The 24,587-nt window shown below is 25.4% G+C and overlaps 1 protein-coding gene across 1 annotated transcript in view; it reads right to left on the bottom strand.

Annotated features, from left to right (window-relative positions):
* Nucleotides 1-1,308: 1,308 nt before the first annotated feature.
* The window catches only part of da (transcription factor daughterless), a 27,979-nt gene continuing 4,700 nt past the window's right edge, over nt 1,309-24,587 (bottom strand). The window contains exons 2-13 of the mRNA XM_011505189.1: nt 11,437-11,521; nt 10,528-10,664; nt 9,216-9,542; nt 8,759-8,920; nt 6,586-6,735; nt 6,055-6,172; nt 5,330-5,486; nt 4,907-4,996; nt 3,372-3,458; nt 2,840-2,985; nt 2,292-2,452; nt 1,309-1,946 (exon numbers count right to left, since the gene is read on the bottom strand). Coding sequence (XP_011503491.1) covers nt 1,902-1,946; nt 2,292-2,452; nt 2,840-2,985; nt 3,372-3,458; nt 4,907-4,996; nt 5,330-5,486; nt 6,055-6,172; nt 6,586-6,735; nt 8,759-8,920; nt 9,216-9,542; nt 10,528-10,664; nt 11,437-11,521 — 1,665 coding nt within the window. The 3' untranslated portion in view covers nt 1,309-1,901. The remainder of the gene's footprint in view (nt 1,947-2,291; nt 2,453-2,839; nt 2,986-3,371; nt 3,459-4,906; nt 4,997-5,329; nt 5,487-6,054; nt 6,173-6,585; nt 6,736-8,758; nt 8,921-9,215; nt 9,543-10,527; nt 10,665-11,436; nt 11,522-24,587) is intronic.

The following is a 24,587-nucleotide window of genomic DNA, read 5'->3' as shown; positions in this document are numbered from 1 at the left end:
GAAATCCAAGTATTTAATCATAACAAATAAATAAACATTATAATCTATTATATCCATAAAATCAGTGTTGAATTCCCGCAAGACCAATTATTTTATTATATTTTTATATGTAATTGTAATCATATTTTATATAGAAGAAGCGTATAACACTGAAAATTTACAATTTCTAATTAGAAAAATTAAATTATAAATAATTCAAATAATAATGGAACGTTCAATTTAATTTTTCTGCCTTTTTATTAAAAAATTAAATTATTTATGATACAAAGTGGAATCGTTTAATCCAAATTTATTATCTATGTAATTATTATTAGGACATTTAAATCATATACGATTTTTCTAATTTTATCATTCAAACTATTTATAAAATTGTTTGCACTTCAAAAATATTAGATTATCAAATTATCATTCAATAATTTTAGTTATTGATATATAATAAAATAGTATTAAATAAAATAATATTTAAAATTGTGGTATTTGTATGCATTTATATTAATTCATTTAAATTTAGGTCAAACCGTAATAAAATTTCATTTAAAAATAATATAATTTATCATTTTGAAACCAAATCACCAAATTAATCAATGATAAATACAAAATAAAGCTGATAAATAATAATACAATAATATATTTCTGTATTACAACATAGAAAACATGCATTTGAATATGAAAATTTACACAAATCAATTAATTGATGTTAATATTTCAAAGTAATTGGTACATTAAGGATATATTATATATGTAATCATGTTTATAAAGAATAATTTAGTTAGAGTATGAGGTTTGAATTTATCACTGAAAATACCAATCGAAATAGTATTTTAAATAATAAGTATTTAATTACTTTAGAAATGAATGATTATTTAATAAATCTAGGATATATTTTCATTTAGACAAAAATATATTCTTAATTACAAAGAATTTCCTTCTCTCATACTATAAATCTATAATATTAAAATAATTAAATCTATCAGTTGATAAAATAATGATGATTATGATGATAATAATAGTCGGTAAATAATAACCGTCTGTGGTATTTTTAAGTTTATTTGGATAATCGAATAGACATGCGTTATTGCAATATATATAATATATACAATTACGCATAATATATATTTGAACTTATTCAATGATAGTCTTGAATTTTTCTATACCGTTTAGTTCTTACTTTCATAAATACTTCATTAACGGTTAAGTACCAAATCAAGTCATTGATTTTGTGAATAAAGGAATACTTCTCATCGCGAAAGAAAAGTTTTATATTTCCGGAGAAATTTGTAGCATAAAAATGCTCTTGTACAATAAACATATTTAGATATAAGTATTCTGAACATTGTTTGATGTATTAACGCATAAAAATATATAAAATATGGTAAATACAAAGATACTGCGTAAATAGTCTACACGTGACCACGAAATTAGTAAGCTCAACATTTCTTTAGCAGAAAGAGTGCGTAATACATGAGTATATTCACATTCTACCGCAGAGAATGAGACCAACTGTTTTTTGAATTTATGAACAATCCCAAATTTTCCTTATTACATGGCGGCGCTGTTGAATCGCTTTGCGAAACCTTGAATATCAAATCCGCCCTTTGTAATCCTTTAAAAAAATACAGCTAATCCGAGGTCAGACACTCGTACACTCGCTTTATTTTAAAGAGTACTTTACAATAAGTTTTTATTTTCCCTCGAGCATCCTTTCGCCGTATAACGGTGTTGTTCTTATCAATGTCGCAAGTGAAAGATAATTCGCAAATGTGGATAAATTATCGCGCTCCTACTCTTTCACAGATGACAAAAGAGAACACATAAAATACATTGCCGAGCAGCTGAAAGAAGGCCAGAAAGTAAATCGGTATTATGGAGACCTACATCATTATGCCGGTACACAACCTTTGCTACTGCGGTGGCTGTGCGGTGTGTTGATTAGTTGGCGGAGGACCCTGAAACAATATTTTTGTTACTAAATTTCAATGTATAAATGACACTATAGTTCCACTGAAATTTAATAACATGCAAAAAATTTCATTTATTTATTTAACGTCACTATATTGTAAATTAAACGTTAACATTTAAAGATATTTGTATTGTTTGTATATAGACCAAATAATTTTATTTTAATCATTAGCTTTTATATGATTTAAAAATAACCTTTTTATATTTTTATTAAAAACTAAAATTAATTAAAAAAGCAATTAATTTAATATATAAAATAGTTAAAAATTTTATTTGACCTGAGGTTTACAAAAAAATTTTTCTCTACCTTATAAATAATGTTAAAAACTTACAGGCATTGCTGAAAAAGGCGGTTGCGTATGTGCATGTGAATGTGGATGTGGATGTGAGTGAGCTATATGCGCTGCAAGATGCCCAGGAAGCTTAGGACCATCCTCTGCTTTCTCTTCTTCTCTTCTTTTCAAGCATGCTGCCTTTGGATTTAGATTTCTTTCTACAATATACGATTTATATTAAGTTACTATACTGACGATTAATTATATATTTCTCTCGTAACAACTTTATTATGAAAAATACTGAAAAAGTTTCCATATAGCATAAAGCTTCAAAATTAAATTATACAATTAATGAAAAAAAATTACGAATATATATTACATATATTTTTTATTTCTTGATAATAAAAATGGGATATAGTTCGTACTATAAATATTAATAATGGTATATTTTCAGGTATCTATTGTAAATTGAATTTTAAAAAATGTAAATTGAATTGCTAATTATAATTTTTTTAAAGTTTATCATTATTTATTATTATAAAACTTAAAATACAAACTTAAAATATAAATATTACATCTTTTTTAATCAATTGCTTTAAATTCACCTCTAACTTGTTGTTCTAATGCCATTATAACTTCAACGGCCATATTAAGAATTCCAAGTTTAGTTTGCGGCTTTTCAGACTTCATGTGTGCCATGCACATTCTGCCAAGCTCTTTCAAGGCTTCATTGATGTCTCGAATACGTATCCTATAATAATAATATAATACGTATATTGAGAAAAATAATTTAAATGAAATGACTAGATTAATTTTAAGCTTTATTTTTTCATATTACTAGAATAATTAGTCATTGTACAAAACGTCAAATAAAAATAATATAAAATTCTAAATTATTAGACAAAAGTAACAAATAATAATTTATGAAGCACAAATTATATTCTTAGTATAAATTTCATCGTGTGATCTAGAATACGGGCCAGTGAATAAAGTACATTGTAAAAATTAATCAATTTTAAACCTCTGCATTTTTTATTTTTATTTTTATTAAAATATGAAATATTTTATTAAAAAACAATTTATTACCAATAAAACTGATTATAGTTCCAATTCATGTGTTTAAACTCTTGTTCTTACCTTTCCCTAGCATTGTTAGCCTGACGCCTCTCCTTTTCTCGTTGTGCCTTTATGTCAGGATCGTCGTCTTCATCCTCGGCGCTCGAACAACAAATTCGCAATAACAATACTTGATTAATCACCTCGAATATAGTTATTTATTTTATACTAAACTTATATGACTTAGATAATTTAGATATTGGCAAACAAATTCCAACATACATAATTTTGTGCAATTCTATGAACAGATGTTAAGCTTAAATGTTGTTCGAGCGATCAATATTAGGCAAACTTATGGTTATATGTTATAAAAATAAAATTATCTGCATTTTGATGGATGATAAATATTGGGTGAACACACGCACAATTTTAGGAATAAAAATGTACAAGAGTGTCACAACATATATTTCATATTATTATACCAAATGGTTAAATTATCAGTTTGTTCTAATAGGTCCGTATTCTTGTCACAATGATACTGTTTTAATATTATCAGTTACAGAATAACCACTAATAGTTAATATAATTTGTTGAAAAAGGAACTCAACTAGCTCTCATTATATATTAAAATGAAATTCGTATTCCATAAACATATAAAATAAATACTTTATATCTGTATATATACAAAACAAAATATAAAGTTCAATATTATAAAATAATTTGCAATATATACAAACATAATAACTCTGTGACTGAGAGTTGTGAAATCCATATAACAAAATAGTAACTTCAACTTTACTGATTTCATGCAATCTTAAGAAAATTGAAATATCAATTATATAATTATTATCCTAACTAATAAAATTGTTGAAGCTAAAGTAATTATGTTAACATTAATTAATAATTATACTTATCGAATAATAATACTATTAAAATATAAAAGACATGTTTTAATAAATTATTAATAAATAAGTTTAAATATTAAATGAAAATGAAATTAGAATTTACAAGAAAATCCTACAACGAATTAAAATTTTATAAGAGATTAACATAAAAATTTCAAGTTTTCAACAAATTCTATTTTAAATAAAATAAAATTAAAAATGAATGAAAAAGTAGCAAATGTAATGGAAAATAAATATGGAATATGTACAAGAAAGATAAAAAGTAAAGATAACATGGCTTGACTATTAATTGAATATAAGTGCTGTTTGAGATTTTAAGTCGATTTGGAAAAATGTTCGAGAAAAGTATCAATAAAATATATGTATTTTGCATTCTCATAGAAAATTATTACTGAATAAACCATCAGCATTAATTGTATCTAAATGCGAATCTTAAGAACACACGATTTTAATGGTTACACTCGAAGTATTGGCCAATCATAACAAACTGTGCAGTCTATTAAAAAACCAACACACGATAAATCGTTCAATTAGTCGAAGTAATTTATTAGATCAACGCATTTGAATTCATGTTTCATATTATTCATAAAATAGTTCAAATAAATTAAAAATAATTTACATATAAATTGATAGCAGCTTGGAAAAGCTGATTAGCTAAATGATAGTTTTTACTAAAATACATCAAAGTGCGTATTGCGTGTGTTCACTAACCTTTCGCGAACGTTGTTGGCTTGTCGACGTTCTTTTTCACGCACTGCTTTAGTGCCAGGGTCGTCACAGTCTTCGTCAGCGCTCGAACAACAAGTTTTAAAGACAAAAAAAAATTAGTTTAATTTGAATGTAAAATATTATCAGAATCAATATAAAGTTTATTAGGAATACGAAAACCTTGATAATGTGCATATAATAAGATTCCGTGAAAGTGAATTTGTTTATAATGCAATTACCTAAACCTTAATACTTTAATTTGTATTTAGAGTTTGATGTTTTATTTATCGAATCATATGTGGAATTTGTATAAGTATATTTGTAATACATATTTTAGTATTCATATACAAAATATCTAGTTCTCGAATTTTACAATAATAAACTCTTAAATAACATAATAAGAACTCAAGTGGTCAAAATACTTACTATCGACGCGAGCGTTTTGTGCCTTTCCCTTGCGACGTTGAATTCACTTGAGCTGCTCCAATAACTCCCGCAGCTACAACTAACTCACTGCTAGAGGGTTTTGTTTCACCTCCACTACTATCTGGTGGGTCTTTCCTTTTTTCTATAGAGATGTATTCTATTCATTAAAAATAATTGTTAGATTAATCTGAACGCTTATTAAAAGGTAGTACATTTAAATAGCTGACTATTTTGTCTAAACTATTTCAAATATTTTTTAAAATATAATGACAATTTTAAAATTATATTATTAAATTATTTCCGAAATTAAAACTAATAAATTAATTAAATTAATAGTTTAAATCTTGTACTCGAGTTATTACACACTACTACTAAAGATACTTTATACATGCAAGTAGTCGGCCTTCGAATAACATTTTTTATCATTGAATTTATTAATGAAAAAACAATTTCAATATAAATAATTTCTTTGCTATGCGATTATCATTTGCTCTATCCTTACAAATACAGTTGTTGACGGCATAAGCCTAACTACTTTTGTAAAGAGCAACATTACTCTCTTCCATTTATACTTTTCACTTATGGTCTCTTATTTATACTATATATAACTTTTCTAATTAGTTTACTATCGCAGATGCAAGGAATTGAGAAAGTCCGACTTCGTATCTTGTGAAATTTGAGCAATATCTAAAAAAATATCAATTTTTTTCTGAACAAATACTTACTTGTATTTGCAACGGGTAGCCTCTCGATTTTTATAGAACCATCAGTGTCGGGTGTTGGAGTCAAACCCGAGTATGAATTTTGTGACTGTGACACAGTCACTGTTGGGTGTGAGCTTGTCTAAAAGTATAGATGATTTCATTCAGTAATTTTTTTTTAATATTAATTAAATTTATACATGTAAATAATATTTATATATAACAAAGCAATAACAATATAAAACTATAATCGTTACTTTTAATATTCTAATATTCCAATAAATTCATAAAAATGCTAATTAGATACACGTTTTATCGTTAAATGTTTTATTTTACAAAATAAACTATTATAGTAATTTAAGCATGGATTCAAAAAATATATTGATCGACCATTTAAATAATAAAACCTGTTTTATTTATATAAATTTTAAAAAATCCGTCATATAATTTTTTTCAATTATATATTCTAACTACATATAGATAATTGAAAAACTGTTATTTTTTATATTGTTTATGTTAATAGATAAAGATTTAATCGTTAAAAAAAAAATTTACCAAATGGTCCATTTGAGATGGCGAAGTATGAGAATAAATTGCACCATGCGCACCTACAGGTCCTAAATGAAGTCCAGATTGACTTTCTGCTATATTCCTTAAAACATTTATAGCATCATCCATATGATATGGTTCTTCCATTCGTGTTCCCTGAATTAACAGAATATAGAAAAACGATAAGATTACGCAGAAGCTTTTTAAATAAGTCTTATTAGTAATGGTATATAACTATAAACTAATTAATAATATTTTTTTTTTAAATTCTTAAAAAACTTGAGCAGACGTTAAATTATTTTACCTTTAATATTGTTATTTAAAAGGATATCGGTAAGTTAATGATAATATATTAATTAGTTTGATTGGTTAATTAATTTTTTTTATAGCGACATATATTAATTCTTATAAACAATATCAATTTTATAATCTGTAGTTTATGTTTGTAATTTAAATATTGTGTACATTATTTTTATATTTTTAAATCATCGTTTTTATAAATTACACAAAAACTTTCCATCTCCTGAACGCCAATAATTACTATTAATCAGCATGCATCATTTTTTAAAAACATTAATTATATCAATGGATAATTGTTAAAAAATGAAAATATAAAAAATAACCAAGTACGTGAAAAAATCTACATAAAATGAATACGAATCTGAGTGATGAAATAAAAAATCGTGGTTAATGGCATTGATAAAAAAATGATAATATGCGATCCTCACCTTGGAATGGTCGCGAAGGAAACCAATGGCATCGTCTACCCCCTGCAGTTCAGGCGCTGGCTTCACACACAACACCAACGTAACAACAAAATAAAATAAAAACAACCAAATCAAACACAACATACGCAACAACAAAATTTTTTTTAATAAATATACAAAAAATATGAATGAATTTGCGTGATACCCTATCTACCGGATGATAAATAAGATTTCTGTGCATTTAATATATACATTTTTTATTATTTACATACATTTTTAATTGAAAAAAGTTTATAACAACGAATTTTATCAGATAACGATTATCAAATAAGCTTAATAAACAATAATTTATGTATTATTTTTTCGTAATATAGTTTTGAATATCATATTTGTAAATGAAATATAGGTTTAACCAAATAAAATTATAAAGGTTTGTCAGAACATTAAGGACATGAATTTTATTAAATTAATATATATATATTGAATAAATTTAAATACAATTTAATTAACTATATTATATTTAAATTTAAAACTTAACTACATTTAAAAAAAGATACAGAAGACAAAGTGGTTTTTCATTAGTTTTAATTTAAAAAAAAATTTTTATGTTTTGCTTCATAGTTTTGTATTTGACTTTATTGTCACTCTTTTTGAAGTTCATTTATTTCACATATGAAAAAAAAAATTAAAAATCGTTGAAACATGAAAACGACGTTATATGGAATTACGAAAAGAAATTGGTAATGATCCATGAATTTAATACAAATAATAAAAGTATAAATTATACATTTTCGCCGTTGTAAGTAAACTTATAAATAAATCTAAATATTAAACGATAAATTACTGAATTAGTCAAGCCAAAACACTACGAATGGTAATCGCATTCAAAACATATCACGTTTAAATTAAATAAAATGTTTAAAAATACACTAGTTCACACTGTTCATTCTGAGATTATTAGTATCTTTTTAGCAAATAAATAGAATGCTTCATTTATAATTTACTTCAATTTTCATTTAATTAGTAGATAAATTTTATATTTTTCTTTTTAGTTTTTAATATATTTTAATTTAGAAAGTAAACAGATGTTTTTGAATATTTATTCATTTGTGTTACTTAAATTAAATTAATTATTAACGATAAAAATATATAAATAAAATAACTTGAAAATGTAACATTATTAAGTTGCACTCTACTTATAATGAAATAATTAATCAAATAAAATTTAAAAGAAATTTTGCAAAAATAACGTATAATAAAAATAACGTATATTTTACTGATTCTGTCTTTAATGAATTTTTGTCAATTAAAAAAAAATGGAATTACATTAATAATAAATAGGAAAAATTAAACATGAGAAATCTACGGTGTAGTAATGTACTAATTTTGTTACTGACCGAATCGAAGAACTAACGTGCGAAGAAAAGAGAAAAAGAAACTAAGCCAATTATGTAAAAACTGTTACTACATACCAAGTGAATAGCACCGCGATTCGAGTCTGCTGTTAAGTGCGGAGAAACAGGCCCAGTGCTGGGAGCCCAACCCGGCGTCGACCCGGTTAGCGGTGGTGGCGAACTCACTGGTGTTGACGGGTTACTGCTATAACTTGAAACCGATTGGTCCGTCGGATAAATCTACATTCACATTGAGTAAAGATTAATTAAAATTTTAATTAATATAGACGTGTGTGCATCTTTTGTTATATTAATTACAAAATAAACTCGAAACGCGTTTATGTTTAATTTATTTTCCACTTTCTACTGATGAGAGTGGTAATTTATAAAGTATTTAGATAGAAAGAGATGTTTGTCAAATAAAGTTGAGCAATATAAATTATAAGTCTTACATTATATTTAAGGATCTAATTTAATATCATTTTATATTTAAATGACGAATAGTAATATAAATAGAGCATTAATAAAAACATACTCGGCTGCTTACTACAGATGCAAGAGTTTTGCCGAGAGTATCTTGACCAGTCGATGACTGTTGTTGCTGGGAGTTAGCCTGGGGTGTCAACACCTGGTTTGGTTGAGTGGCAACAACAGATACAGTCACAGGTACGGGTACGGTTGTGCTGGAGCTGTGACTGTATTGAAGTGAAGCCGGTGAAGGAGTAGCCTGGACTTGATTACTTGGAACAGTAACACTGCCACGAAACGATGACATAGGTGGCAAAGACGCTGCCGATGTTACTGCTGAACTAAGGATCGGCTGAGCTTGACCCTCGCCATTTGGCGACATAGACGAGTACGCCTGAAATAGATTAATCTGTATTTTAAATGTTTTAATTTTAAGAAAAGAATCACACTAGACGTGATAGTGAATAACTTAAATATCCTACAACACTAACCTATAAGTTATATATAAAAAATATTTGTAATGAAATACTAGTTTATATGCATTTTATATGGAAATATATTCACATATAAATAAGGTTTTTTTTTTAAAAATACAGTACATGTGATAGTAAGAGTTTATATAAATGTTAAAATTTATATAATGATTAATATGAGCAGGAAGGGAGTACTAGAAGTTGAATAATTCCGACTAGAAAATTAGAAAAAATCTATGATGTTGTAATATGAAGTAAATGAGATGTTATGAAAATGTGAGTATAGAATAAGAACGTATTGACATATATATCAAATACTCACAATACACTAACAATACGACCTATTAGTTAATGTTTTATTAAATACAGTAAAATATTGATTTATTAAATAATGAAATAATTAAAAACACAATGAAAAATCATTCGAAAATAAAAGCACCGAAACAATTATTAATTTACCGTTATAACTATTATAAGAATTTATATCGAATTTTGTTAAATTTACGTAATTAAACCGCATCTTTCACTTACTAAGTCTCCTTAATGCCTTCTCTTATATACTAAGTGTTAGACTGAACCAACTACTCAGTAAAAGCTACCGTGATTTCTTGCGCGCATTTTATATGTACAATCTAACATCCCTGTTTCTTTACACCGTTATACTTATTTTAGAAATTACACCAATATCGGTACAAGTTTGGAAGATAATTCATTAAAATAAAAAATAGCTAGTCACCAATAATATTCGAATTGAAACATCAAGATTACTTTATATAAACGCGTGTAACCTGCTTAGACTTCATCATACCTATTCAAGAATAGATTATGCATCTAGTAATAAAATTGTCTAAATGCAAGATACAGTGATTAAAAATATAATGATTGCCCATGCTTAAGTGAACTTACCATTGGATCGTGCGATATGTGCATAGGATAAGCTGGTTGCGCTAAGTGAGGTGGTACATATCCACTGTATGGTGGCTGCACACTAGTACCTCCACCAGACCATGGATCTCCAGGGCCCGTTCCTGCAGAATTACCATCTATAACAAAGTAAAGTAATTAATGAATGTTTAAATCCGTACGCAAAACAAATGTTATAGTACTTTTATATAAAATGCTAAGACAAAACGAAATAAATGTATAAACGAACACTTCGATCGTTTATTTCAAATTTAAAGTTTAAAATTAATGCTGACGATGCCACTTTGATTAAATCGATTATTGCTTAAAAACTAAATAAAAGTTATTAAGTAAGGGTATTTCTACAGTTGTATATATATAAAATTAGTTAGATGTAGAAGTTAGATATACAAGTATTGAATGAAACACAACGGCTCCACCAAATAAAAACGAAATCTAGTTTTACAAAATTTTAACATGGTTTCAACTATAAAATTGAATCGTTCATTTGTTTCAAATATTTTATTCTATTTTTTCCCATTGATTATTATTTTTATTCGTCACTGTCAATATTCACTTTATTCCCTGTTTTGTAATAATTAATAATCTATTTATAAAACTGACGGACAGTCTATTTATGCTTTACTAGTGTGCAAGTATAAATACAGAAAAGCTAAACTTTATTAATCTTGAGATACATTAAATTATATTAAAATATTCTCACTAATAAAATAAATGAATAATAATATATCATGCGCTTTGCATTTTCAAACTCTCTTGCGTGGCATATCAGAATGTTTGTGGCTATTTATGTAATTACCTAACTATTTCTTATAATTAAATTGATTTGTTCAACAATTCTTCTCAATAGTAATTCTTCAGTTTTAATATAAGAATAATCGAGCTACATACCGATATAGTAAGGATCTGCATAAAGTGAAGCTGCTTTCGGTGACGTATATCTTGGTGAATCCTGCCCAAATTCGTCAGAGCCATACTGAAACAGCAAATAAAATTTAATCTGATAATTGAACAAAAATTGTTTAAAATAAATAGTAAAATTATCCAATGCACGCATTTTAGCATTTATATTAAATTTAAAATTTCATTCTTCATTTAATTGGTGATTATTTTGTTTATACAATATGTGTTATTAAAGTTTTCAAATATACATTTTAACGAAATTTGTCTTTCTTCGGTCAAATAAAGTATTAACAACACATACAATTATTAAAATGATACACTATAATTAAAAATATATTAATGAAGTCAAAATAAAAACTAAATTAGTTTTAATTGAAAAAACTTCTAATCCAATAAATTACTTGTTCACATAATTCACAATTTAAATAAATAACGCTTATTATATTTTTTTAATAAACCAAAATCGAATAAAGTAGATTATTTTGTGAAAAGAAGTTATATACTTTAAAATGAATCAGAGAAAAGATATTTATAATTTATAATTCGATACTAGCTGTGTATTTGCCGTTATTTTATACTTGATAAAACCCCTAGCAATAAATTAGATGAAAATGTAATTATCCGTTTATTTAAAGAGATAAATAATGATAATAATAAAAAAGTAAATGTCAAATTGTGCATAGAATATATACAGAATCAACAATTGATCCTTGTCAATATTTCAGCCTTAATAATTGTTTTTTAAGTACACTATATGCATCACACGTGTTAATATTTGGTCTACATAAGTAAGCAGTCAAGAGAAAAAAATGAAACTTTGAGTACTTCGTTAATTGATTAACGCATCACTCTTTTTGTTTGTTTTTTAAAGACTTCTTGTACAATAAATATATAATTGAATTAACCTTTTTGTTAACATTACTTACAAAGACATGATTTTGTGCAGAAAACTAATTTTAAATGTTTACTTTCACGTTAAATAGTTTTAAATAAAAATAATGTCTTTTACTAATTAATTAATTAGTATATTTTAGGATTAATTTATGTGCTATAGACCAGAAGTCAAACTGTAAATACTACAATCAAGAATTATATCAAAGAGTTGATTTAAATTATATCATATAAATCATATCAGTAATTAAATATAAAAATACACATATTTGTATAAATATTTATTTATGGAGTTATATTTGTAAAAAAAATAAAATTTGAAATAAATAATTATCACAATATTCAATATTTTCTAATTAAAAATAAAATAAATATATTTTTTTTCTATAATGAATTTCCGAAAGTAAATAGTGTGAAATAATTAAATAAATAATTTAAACTTAATTATATAATTCGTAAAAATAGTAAATTAGTAAAAATTAAGAAAATATTTGAATACATTAAAATCACTACTGATTATTCATAAATGGAATTAATAAAAGAAAATTCATTATTTAAAATATTATCTTTAAAGTTTCTTGTAAAAAACATCTAGAGCTGAGTAGGTCTATAATTCATTAAGAGTGCATAGCTAAATGAATCGAGAATAAGATACCATTTTATGATAAAATAATAGAAAAATTAATTTTATAATATTCAGCTATATGATCTAATTTATATAGTATTAAAAACTGTTTAATAAAGTATTGTAAATAAACTCAACTATGTTACTAATTTTTCTCAACATAGAGTTTAGTCAAATAATTTTAAAACGAAATAATTGCATTTTATTATGACGCAACGTCAATAAATAGATGACTTGCGATGCATTAAATCACAAGGAAAAAATAACAATTTATGAAAATACTAACCATAATATATACGGATTCATTCATAAACATACTATTGCATTCAATAGCTCCACTAATAATTCAGATAGAACGTTGTCGCAGAAGATGCATAAATTAAAAATTTGCATTTTCAAAATGCATAAATTTAAAAGTATATAAAAGTTAACTTTGCTCATTTGACATTCAGAGTCAACTTGAGAGAAAAACTTTTTCTCTAGTTTCCATTTTAGAATTATAATCTTAAAGACTACTGAATAATGCTGCGTTATCCACACTCATCGAGTCGTGATGAAAGCTCTGCTTAAAAAATAAAGAAAGCCGTACTTAGATTTAGTAGGGCTCGTACCATTTGCTGATTTCGAACATCGGCAGTTTACAATCTTTACAGATCTATTTTTACAATGACCTCACGTCTTGTTCATCACCATTATTTTCTATTTTTTTTTTAGCGACAATTACAATTTAAACGTCGTTTGAAAAAAGAGATGCTTAAAAATGTATCATCGGCGTTAACACAACATAAATAAGCACCAATATACAATTGCCTCTACATGTATCTATGCAATAGTCTTCATTTAACTTGTAAATTTTCTACTGAAGTCTTGTTACTTTGATATATTTAAATAATTTATATAAGGAAGATTTCGAAGAAAGAAGGTTTAAATTACCGTGATACAACATTAATACGATACTTCTATATAGCGGCAATATAAGACAAATAATAGCAAATACAAGACTGTTGTTCAATTTTAGTGTAAGATATTTAGTATAAGATACACTCATCTCATTACTTCTCTTGTTCCTGCTTTTCTCTTTTTCACCTTCAACAATTTCCGTACAATGTACTCTACATGTTATTGGAGTGGAGTAACGGTGCACAAGGAAAATATATGATAGAGGGGACAAAAGGAAACGATACATCGTGTTCAAACTGATCTAGACCAATTATTAAAGTACAGTGTATAATTTCAATATTATTTCAATGTATAAGTGTCACTTTTTCGCAGAGTTTCTCCATACTTTGGCGTGCACTACTAAATTGAAAAGCTCTCCTACTTGTGTTTATAAAGAATCAGCATTCCCTATCTACACTAAATCTTAATTTTTAAACATTTTTTCCATTATCAGCTTCATAAATTTTCCTTTAGGCTTTTTTTATCATAGTTTTTTATATGAATAATGTTACTACCGTAACACTTATTGTTCGAGACTGAAAAGAAAATCTCTTGAAAGATTTACTAGATTTTTTAGATTTACTAGATAATTTACTAGAAAAAATTTCAACAGCTGATAAGAGAGAATTATCGAACGGATACAAAAAACTAGGAAAGTCTCGCCAAGGTTGCATGAGACTCGAAAAGGTTTGTACATCTGTGAACTCGTAAGCAGCCATTATTGCCTTTCGTACTACAGACGTAGTAATTGTTTGAATGCAATGAAGACCCTTGCGACTTACCATCAAAACCCGGCTAGCCAGTTTACGCGAGAATATTTTGAGGCGTAAGATATTTGAAAACAATCGAGTGAAAAACATTTCCTAAAATCTATTGCAACCCGAAACACGGTACGTGCGACGTTCGGCAATCTGCGCCGCACGTGTGCCTTCAATGCCACCAGCAAGCATGCATTGTTGCCAAGAACGACAAATGTTGCTGCTTGCATAGGCCAAGCAAAGACGCTTGACCAAAAATCACCCCCACCACGATGAGTCCCGGAGAGGGGCAAATCTTCCACTTCGCGCATTGCCGCCAGAGATACCCCTTCGATATTCTCATTGTCTCAGCCTAATTTCTTATGAAGTGGGAAAAGGGCGTGCACATTCATCATGCCGCCGAAAAGCGGTGCGTCTTGATTGGAAAACTAAGACCAGAAGCTCCTTGAGTGGGTACTCATGGCAAGAGGCCTTAAAGATGGGAACAAGGCAGCAAAAAGTCGCTGTCCGCGGGGGACAATTGGAATACGCTGTCCGCGTGGGCAGCCAAGGGCTGTGGACAGTCAAGTACTGTCCGCAGAGATAATTCAAGAAAAGGCTCGAGTGGGCAGTCAAGGGCTATCTTAAGGAAAGTCAAGTAATAGAAACTAATTGTCCATAGAAGCCAGTCTGAAGATAACTCAACGCAGAAATAAGTGTTAGTAATTCAGAGCAAGACTACTGCATCCTGCACGCATTTGCTTTGCCGCCTGCTCTTGTGACCAACTCACCCCTGGATCAGATCAAAACTACGATATCGCTGTGAGTACACAAATTATTGCCAGCCGGCGGCAAAACCGGCACAATACAACCATTAACATTATATCACACTCTCTGACAAGAAGTGTGCAGTAATTATTTACCTGTGTAATTGTAATTCAACATCAATTCAACGATTTCAAGGCATCTTGTGTAGTGACACCTCGTATATAAAAAGATGTTCAAGAAATCGTATCTTCATATAAAATTTAAGAAGATTCTACAACACCCATATGTAAATTGTGTAATAAATTGTATAATAAATGTATAATTAACCAACTCTCACGACTCTTGCACACCCCCTCCATCGCTCTCCTTCCCGAGCGTCTGCTAGGGCGGGCGGCAAACTAAGCTATTGAAGCATTAGCAGTTCGAGCCAAGAATAACATCACTATAATTTCGAACACTTATATTATCATCGTAAAACTCAATTACGATTTATATATCACCGCAATTGCTAACATTTTTTTCACATGTGTTTGCTTTATTTTATATATTCACAATAGTTATTTTGAAAGTCAATCGTTATTTTTTTATGTACACGATCAATTAATTTTCAAACTAATTTTAACCTCAAATACAACTTGAAATATTTAATGTATATTAATCGTAGAAGGTAAATACAATAATAATAAATGTTATATTCAACATTCGGATGCACTAAAACATTCTTTTCACAAACATTATACATAATATCAACAGTTGACTTAGCGTAGCTATAAAATGTATATATTTATTTAACAATTCATTACAGTCGACTAAATAGTCCACAAGCGTAAGTTAATACATTATGTATTGTAATAATAGTAATAATATGTTCAAAGAAAAAATGTTTCAAAATAGAAAATCTTATTATATAAACGTGTAACATAACTATAATGGATAACATTATTTGATATTCTTGTAAAATATGTACCTTTTTTCGCAATAGATGTATACTACCTTTAGTTAGGAAAATGTGCATGCATGCGAATATAATCGTGCGATTTTTGAATGTGTATAAGAATAATACTGGAAAAATAAAAAGTCGAGTTGCTAAAAAAGAGTTAAAAAAATGAACAATGAATAAATGAAATCCATGTAAACTCCAATTGATTTTATAATTGTTATTACAAGCAATATATAATTGTTAGTATAAGTATAAAAATTCCTCTAAATCTTTTTCTACATACTCTAAAATTATCTCTAAAATACATTCTATAATATAGACTCAACTAATTGAAGTAATTAATAAAATTAAATATAAAAAAATTAAATGTTACTTGTAAATAATAACCCACTAAAGATATCTAAAATTTGTAAAAATACATTCATGTTCCACAAATATGGAGATACCGAAACAGAAAGGTTGTCAAATACAAGTGCATGTATATATTTATTTTAATAGATCGTGTTTTCTGGTCACAAGCATTCTTCTCTGTCGAAAAATTTATTAATTTAAGAATGAACAAAGTTGAAAATTTCAATAATATTTGCATCACATCACAATTAGTTAGTTTTCATAATTTATTGAGTAATTTCATTTTATAATAAAATAAGAGTTGTAATAAAAACTTACAAAGTATAAAATTTGTAAATTGAAAATCGTATAAGTATTTATTTACCATAAGATTATAGCTCGATGCTCAATATATATTTTAGAATTCAGGAAAATTAAAAGAGAAATGAAAGAAGAAATGGAAAGTAAGAGAGAAAAGTCGATTCATACTCCATAAAAATACCAAAGAAAGATAAAAAAATATAAAGTTCTACGACAGCCAGAAATATATATATATATATATATATATATATATATATATATATATATATATATGTATGAAAATATTTATGCGATGGTGGTAACAAACACTAATGGTTTTACTTTATTATTTTGTAATATATGTGAAATGTACAACATATGATTTGTGTTGACTGGATTGAATTTTCTTCTAGCATTGTGTTATCGTTCTTTTTTATTCATTAATATACCAGTAAAAATTTAATTTAGTTAACAAAGTTTAAGTACTTGAAATTGAGGAGATGGTGTCTTCGTGATTAAAAACCGAGGCATTATTCTTAATTTTATGCTTTAGATTAGAAATTACATAGAATGAGAGTAATTATTATTTTGGTTACGAAATTTTGCGTTTTTTTTATGTATATAAAACAATATTTTAGAGTAGAGTAAGTGGAGAACATTATTACTTAAAACAAGAAACATTTGATACAACTTTACAGTGCACGATCAATTGATTAAATAAACACAAATAAACTTTACAGTGCACACAATTTCACTTTCTATAACAAATAACCACGTAATGTGAGGCAGCCACAATTATTGTGGCTAAATTAAGCATTTTAAGCGGGTGAAAAAGTAAAAAAGATTAATTTAATAAAATCGATAATTCATGAATTCTTTATATTGTAACTGCCGAGTTTTATATATCTCCTGATTAGTCTTGCCGTGCAGATGTTGTAGACTGGTGTGCGGGCAGTTTTAAGACTCATTGTTGATCGTCATATCACCGTAAACTGTTGTCGGATGTGGGAACCAACTCAGTGTAGAAGCATTAACCATTGCATTTGAACTGACACTTTACAATTCTTATCGATTATTAGTATTTTGTGTCTTATATAAGAAATTCAATTTAACTAAATTTTTTGTGCCTATAAAATAATATTTATATTTATTAATTACAAATAATAGTTATAAATAATCTTTAGATAATTTGTTTAAAAATATATATTTTCATATACTTCGAAAAGTTAAGACGTAATTATTAAATCTAAGAAGCGACTTCTTGTAAGAGGTAAAATTTTTTGTTTCAAAGTAAATACAACGCGAAAAATAATATCAAATGTCACTGTAATATTTATTGCATATTACATAATTTAATATTATGTTTATCTTATATTATTTGTATAATTATTTTTGTTTCTTTGTCAGCCTTATCAAATAAAACTCATTATAAATAGATTCATCTATATTCAAAATTATATATATCAGTGTGAAAAAAATTAATATTGTTGTATCTAAATAATTATATTAAAGTAATTAAATAAAATATGATGAATGTAAATAAATTGGTTATTTGATAAGAGTTAAGCTTTATTAGATAATCTCCATTAATAACAGACATTCATTAAAAGGAAAAAAAAGGAAATCACAAAACAAATTACGTTTGTTTTCCTTAAATTTTAATGATGAACACTATTTAAAAATATTTAAAGTCAAAAATTTACAACTAATTTTGATATAGACTATGTATTTATACTTAATAAAGAACTGTCAAATGTAAAAGCATGTTACCAAGATATTGAATGCGCATTATTGATTGTATTATGTAGTGAAGTTCGAAAACAATTATTGAATGTGAAGTCAATATAAAAAATCTTTCAACGTCTATACAAGTTTATTAACTCCTTTATATTAGAAAAGGACTTCAAATAATGTTGTACAAATTCATGTATAGAATTCATAATATTAATGACTTATATAATTAATAAAAAACAACTTGTAATTTATATTAAGAAAATTGAAATGCAGGAAATATAAACTAATTGCGCTAAAACATTATAACTATAAATGAAGTTAATAAATTTCTATTTAAAATTAAATATACACAATAAATTATTTTTTATTAATTAACTTATTAATTATACCATTTGCATTAAATTATTTATATTACAAATGTAAAACAAGGAGTTAGAAATGAATTAAAAACAGAAAAAAGGTACTTTATATATTTTATCTACTACATATATTTAATTTTATTAAATGATTTCATGTTTAAACTATTTAAATATTTAAAATATTTGTCAATCTAGTCAAGACTGTGAAAATAATAAAATGGTGGCATAATTTTATCTTTCAGTCCGAAATACATAATAATTGCAGAATATTAAATTCTTATATATAGGAAAAAAATAAGTAGTTAATTAAGTTAGCAAATGTTCTACTGTTTTCGAAATGACATAATTACAAATTCAGTAATGATTAATGGAAATCAACATAAGAACAACGAACATATATATTTAACGCTAAATTCATACGTATACTACTTAGTAACAGTTTTTTGTAAATACGTTAATGCAACTTCTACTGTATTTTTGTTCGTTGTTTTCATATTACTATATTTTTGATGTTATGCGTACATGCGTATATGGAATTACACGATTATAGGGGCCAATATTTTCAAATGGTGGATCGTGTATTAAAAACTTACTTAAATGCAGGTGACATGTCGAGCATTTTTCATTTCCGGCTACTTTTTTTTAACGAACTTTTTAAAATATAAACGAACAACTTTCCTAGTATAATAACAGTAGTTCTTAACCACAGGAACTATTAAAACAATATATTTGTGTACGTGTTCTATAACTATATAAAATATTGTTTTAATAAATTTCGTCAATAATAAAACTCAATATTTTCTATTTTCTGTATTGTCATATCATTACGAAATTTCTTTTCCGTAAATCAATCATGGTACACATTTAAAATATTTTTAAAATAGTTTTCAATATCTTTAATTATCCTTGTGTATACATTTTTATAGAAAAAGTTATTTTCTAGAAACTGTTTTGATATAAATGAAATGTATTCATTACTTTAAAAAAATGTATTTAATAGATAACAAATTATATCTATGTATTTTATAAAACAAATAAAAATTATTCATTCATTTTATTTACTATATATTCAACTTATGAAAGATATGAAATGTATAGCTAAAATAAAAAAAAATCTTTCTGATGCCATATTACTTTTTACGAAACAGTGCTTCGTAATAATATCTTTTTCGAAAGAACAATTTCGAATAAATTCTCGCGTATGCTACATAATAATACATAGAAAACATGATAAGTATAAAATCGATATCGTTTATAAAACATATGACAGTACGGTTTCAGTATATTAGTGCGTCTTTACTATAATATTTTTGAACTATCAAAAATCAAAGTTCTTTCTTCCGCCACAAGACCAAATTTTATGCTAACAATATATAGAGTCCACAATAGAACACAATAGAAGTTAATCTAAATTTATGTTGGTGCATTATGATGGTGACTGCATGATTTTAGAAAAAAAATTTGTACTACATATTGAGCCATTTCAATTGATACTTGTATCTACAATGCATATGTATAAAATAAGTGAGAATTTTAGTATTAAAATTATTTTACTGTTTAAAATAATAGTTTCATTAAGCAAGCAATTTTTAAGATTTTGAAATATGTTTTGCGTTTAATTAATAAGACCATTCAATGATTAAACGCTATCCTTCGTGTATTATACTGATAATATCACAATAGAAAATTTAAAATATTTAAATCAAGAGATTGATTTCTTTTTTCTCAATGAAAGAATAATTTTCACGAACATGATTCAATATCTTTTTATTTCGTCTTTTCTTGAACTTCTCATTCTTTTCATTGAATTTTACACATTATTCAAGTATGGGTATTATTTCTTATATAATTTTTCGCTGAGTTGTCAGACATTACTAACAATGAAAAAATGAAATAGTATTAAGAAGCAAAAATATTAATAATAATTGGATAAATATTTATTGAATAACATAAAATCTCGGACGAGTAAAATATTTCCTTTACCGTATATAAAATATTAAGATAATTTTTTGTCTTTGCAAAAATAAATTTTGTATAAAAATATAATTTTAAAGAATTAGTATTACTGAAAAAAAACTAGAATATTTCGTTAGTAGTACAGTAAGAACATTTAACTATATAAATATAAGTACAAATGTATATATATAAGGTATAAAAAATACGTATGCTATATATTGAATTTTTATTTAATATAATTTTAATAAAAAAATAAAATAATTAAAATACTGAAACAAAAAACTAACCTATATATAAATAAGTATTGAATTATATTAAAAAGAAGTTAAAATATTATGGAGCACATATATTGTATATAAATATGTTAATTATTAAATTAAGAAAATATTAATATTCAATATGTGAATTTCATTAATTGCATATAAGTTAAAATTGTAATATAAACAATTTTTCAAACCTTATTTATTAGTAATTTGATATGATAAACAAAACTATTAAAAGATTGGCTAATTAATTGTTAAAAGATAGTAAAGAAATACATCAATACGCACTAAATTTCTATTAAATTGTAAATCGGTAATATAATACAAACCAAGATCTAATCGAGTAATAACAAATAAATCCAATGCGATAAAGTAAACATTTTTATCTGGAACTAATGAATTCTAATCTTTTTTACTTTTCTTATTTTTTTATATTTTTCTAGACATCTTTTCGGTCTTTATCAATTTTGTAGGTAATAATTGATTTAATAATAATTGATCCTTCATCATCGATAATAAAAAATCTTGCTGTCTAATAACGACGTCATTTTATAAATTATATTCAAATTCGATAATCAATTTTTTTCTTGCTTGTAAAGTTATTCCTATACAGTACCAATATTTACACAATATAAGTTAAATATTAAAATTTTCTATTATAATATGCCATATGTTACGTTATTCAAGTACATATTTTCATGTTTATCAAAGATATTTAAAGATAAGAGTTAAATTTTCCGTCATAATAAAACCATATATAATGTGAAATTTCTTAATTTTTCATGAGTTTTGAAATATATATATAATTTACATAATCTAAACAATCTATATGTTCAAATTAATGTTTTTAGAACGTTATTTAAGTTTGCAATTTATATTTACGCTGTAACAACATAGAATACAAAATGAACATAATATTAGAAATATCGAGTAAAGTTTATCTTACAACCGCTAAAAATAAATAGTTTTATTATTTTGTTTTATTAAGAACACGTGTCTTTTCATATTTTTACGCGTATTTGATATTGTATATCACACGCTTATTTTTATAAGAAGTAATTGTACACTGTAACGAGTAAAATTTTTAACAGTTAAGTTTTTCTTCTTTAGTAAATTCAAAACGAATGATATTAAATTATTGCATGATATTAAAAGATTATGAATTTTATATAAATCAGTATATTTTTAAGGAACGTTGTTATTATTATTTGATGAATGATAATAAATCAGAATCACAGTTTAATAAGGCTTTATCAAAATTATAAAAATACAAATATATGATAAATGTAAATATTTGTAAGTTTTTTACTAAAGTATTTGCATATTATCGTGATTTTTTCATGTTTATTTCTTCAAAAAATATTTATTGTAATTTATTTAAAGGGTTATGTGAGGTTACTAAAAATTACGCAAATTAACTAAAACAAAGTATGAATATAATATAATTTACTTAATAAGGACTAAGGAATCATTATCAATTATATCTATAATTTTATTTTTGCTTTTACAAAAGTTATATTACCAATTGCTTAAGAAATTATAAATACTTTATAAAAGAAAAAAATAATATGTATTTCAGTCAAATGATTTTTAATAAATTTTTTTAACTGATACTAAATCAATAACTACGTTGTAGTAAAGGGAATTAAAACATGAATTATGTGTAAAATTATAGTTGAAATTATCCACAAGTAATATTAAATCTAAAAACTTATTGAAACAGAAATATAAAATATAAAATCTTTTTTATTTACTCTATTCTCAAATTCTGTTATTGATGAATATTAATATTGTTTAACAATTATTATTTATATTAAATTAATTTTAATTACTATAAGAAAACATCATCATTTTTTAAAGTGATCTTGCAATTAATATCTTTATACATGTTATATTACTTTGAGATGAAAAAATGTCAATAATTAAATATTTTTTAGCAATAAAAAAAATTAATTGTGGCTAATTGCGTATCCAAAAATTATAAATAAATATATAAATACAAAATCTATTCTAAAATTTCGTTAAAGAGAAATTCTTTGGCATACAGTTTGATACATACTTTTATACTTTAATTATTTATTGTCGCCAAAAAATAAACTGCCATAAATATATATAAATAAAATTATAAGAGTAATAATAAGCATGTATAATTATTTACAGGTACTGTAAATACAAATAAAAATGCAAAAAGTTTTAGGCGTAATTGACGATTAAAGCGATATTAAGCTACACCGCTGGACTAGAAAGATATTAGAATAAAATAAAAAGTGAAAAATAACCGTAGCTTGTTTCGTATTAGAATTGAAGTTGAACTAAAATTCAGCTTTCTTTATACATGTGCATGTACATTTCAACACGGAGTATTCTATTACATCATTTTAATTATATACAACTAATAATAGTCCAAATTAATTTTTAATTTTGTATATATCACGTAATCGAACCACTTATTTGGATAAGTTATCTACAAATGCGATAAGCGTACATTAGACAGCTAAAAAAGTTTTTATTGTTAATTTTGATTCATGAGAAATTAATTTCTTTTTGCTTTTATACTTGAATCCTTCTCATCATTCTATCATGATTTAACACAAAAATACAAATATTCAATAAAATATTTTAACTGTGCTTAAAAAGTTAATTTTATTAGATAAATGGTAGGAAGGGCAAGAGTGTGTGTGTATGAGAGAGAGAGAGAGAGAGAGAGAGAGAGAGAGAGATAATTATACAGAGAGAATACAAGAGATTAATATACTTATAATTTCAAATAAGATATCAATAGCTTACATTTCATAATAAATATTTGTATACGTAATGCAATATATTTTTCGTCAAATAAAATAATGAAAAAAAGAACTTGAGTTCAACGGAGAAACTATAAATTAGTAATAACTGAAAGTATGGATATTATATTTCAAAATCTAACCCTACAAATATATTTATGAATGCTTTTATTGTCTGAATATAGAGAGTTATGATAACAAATTATATAAGAAAAGAAATACAGTCTTTTGGTTTAAAGTTTAAAAAATATTAAAATACCTGTGCAGTCGCTATGAATATAGATATCTATTTAACATTTTATAAAATTTTTTTATTTATAAAGAATGAGAGAATACCAAATATTGTTATTGGCAAAGGTCCAACGATAGAATTTGTTAGACGATAAAAACGATAGAACCGTGATCAAGCCTAGAAATTGGTTATAAAATTATTACTGATGGGAAAACTACAACTACTAATAAAAGGAAAATGAATGTCAGTTAATAGTTAATAATATATAATATCACGGAAAAG

The sequence above is a fragment of the Ceratosolen solmsi genome, unplaced genomic scaffold (assembly GCF_000503995.2).
Source record: "Ceratosolen solmsi marchali unplaced genomic scaffold, CerSol_1.0 scaffold9, whole genome shotgun sequence".
Taxonomy (NCBI): Eukaryota; Metazoa; Arthropoda; class Insecta; order Hymenoptera; family Agaonidae; genus Ceratosolen; species Ceratosolen solmsi.
This window is presented reverse-complemented; position numbering and strand designations above follow the sequence as displayed.